Source organism: Centruroides sculpturatus, unplaced genomic scaffold, assembly GCF_000671375.1.
Source record: "Centruroides sculpturatus isolate CEXI.00-Female unplaced genomic scaffold, Cexi_2.0 scaffold188, whole genome shotgun sequence".
Classification (NCBI taxonomy): domain Eukaryota; kingdom Metazoa; phylum Arthropoda; class Arachnida; order Scorpiones; family Buthidae; genus Centruroides; species Centruroides sculpturatus.
In genome coordinates this window covers 424,178-424,981 of record NW_019384404.1, presented here as the reverse complement: position 1 = coordinate 424,981, position 804 = coordinate 424,178, and the positions used below count along the sequence as shown (strand labels likewise).

At 34.4% G+C, this 804-nt stretch overlaps 1 protein-coding gene across 1 annotated transcript in view; it reads right to left on the bottom strand.

The window, feature by feature from the left end:
• The window catches only part of LOC111618774, a 3,790-nt gene extending 3,252 nt beyond the window's left edge, over positions 1–538 (bottom strand). The window contains exon 1 of the mRNA XM_023360345.1: positions 369–538. Coding sequence (XP_023216113.1) covers positions 369–538 — 170 coding nt within the window. The remainder of the gene's footprint in view (positions 1–368) is intronic.
• Between the last annotated feature and the right edge of the window lie 266 nt (positions 539–804).

The following is an 804-nucleotide window of genomic DNA, read 5'->3' as shown; positions in this document are numbered from 1 at the left end:
TGACGACTCCTATAAATCGGGTTATCCGATAAGAATAAAATACAATACCAATATAGCCCTATCGTTGAAAAAATTCGCTTATTTTTGCTCACCTCGAGTTTTGCTTAGTAGAAATGGCTAAAAAGTGCGCAAAATACGTACGGAAATACGGTATTACAGCACCACCTGTATTGGACGACCACCTGTCTAAAAGACCACTTTTTTAAGGAACCGTGGGTGGTCGCCGTAGACAGGTTTTACTGTATATAATAAAAACAAAGAATAAAATAAAAACAAACTTAAACTAAAATAAACTGATAAATATCAACTAATACAATAAAATTAACGTGTAAATTATGAGTTTCCTGCAGATTTTTTTAATAATATACTTCCATGTCAATAGAAGGCCTTCCGCGTCCCTCGCATTAATACCAGTCTCTTCTAATTTGCTCTTATAAATCTCTATTTTCTCAGCTGTCTTTTCTAAAGTTGGAAATCTCACTGGCTTGATAATGTCCGCATCATCCCATTTAACTACCGAACTTTGTGCCTGAGCCATCTGGGACAGTACCGTCGCGTTCGAACTTTTTTTTTGATGTTGTAACGCCGATATAATCTTTCCTAATCACCAGTTGCGGGTTTTCGTATGGTATCCTATACACACCTGCCTTTTGAACGTGAAATTTGAGTGTAAGACTAAAGGAGCATAAGTTAACGTATTAATTAATATTAAAAGTTTAATAACACTTTTCTATAAAATCTCTTTTTTAAGAAAGTAATTTTCTAGAAAAGTTTTAAGNACCATATTAGTTCCTTAGTTCCCTG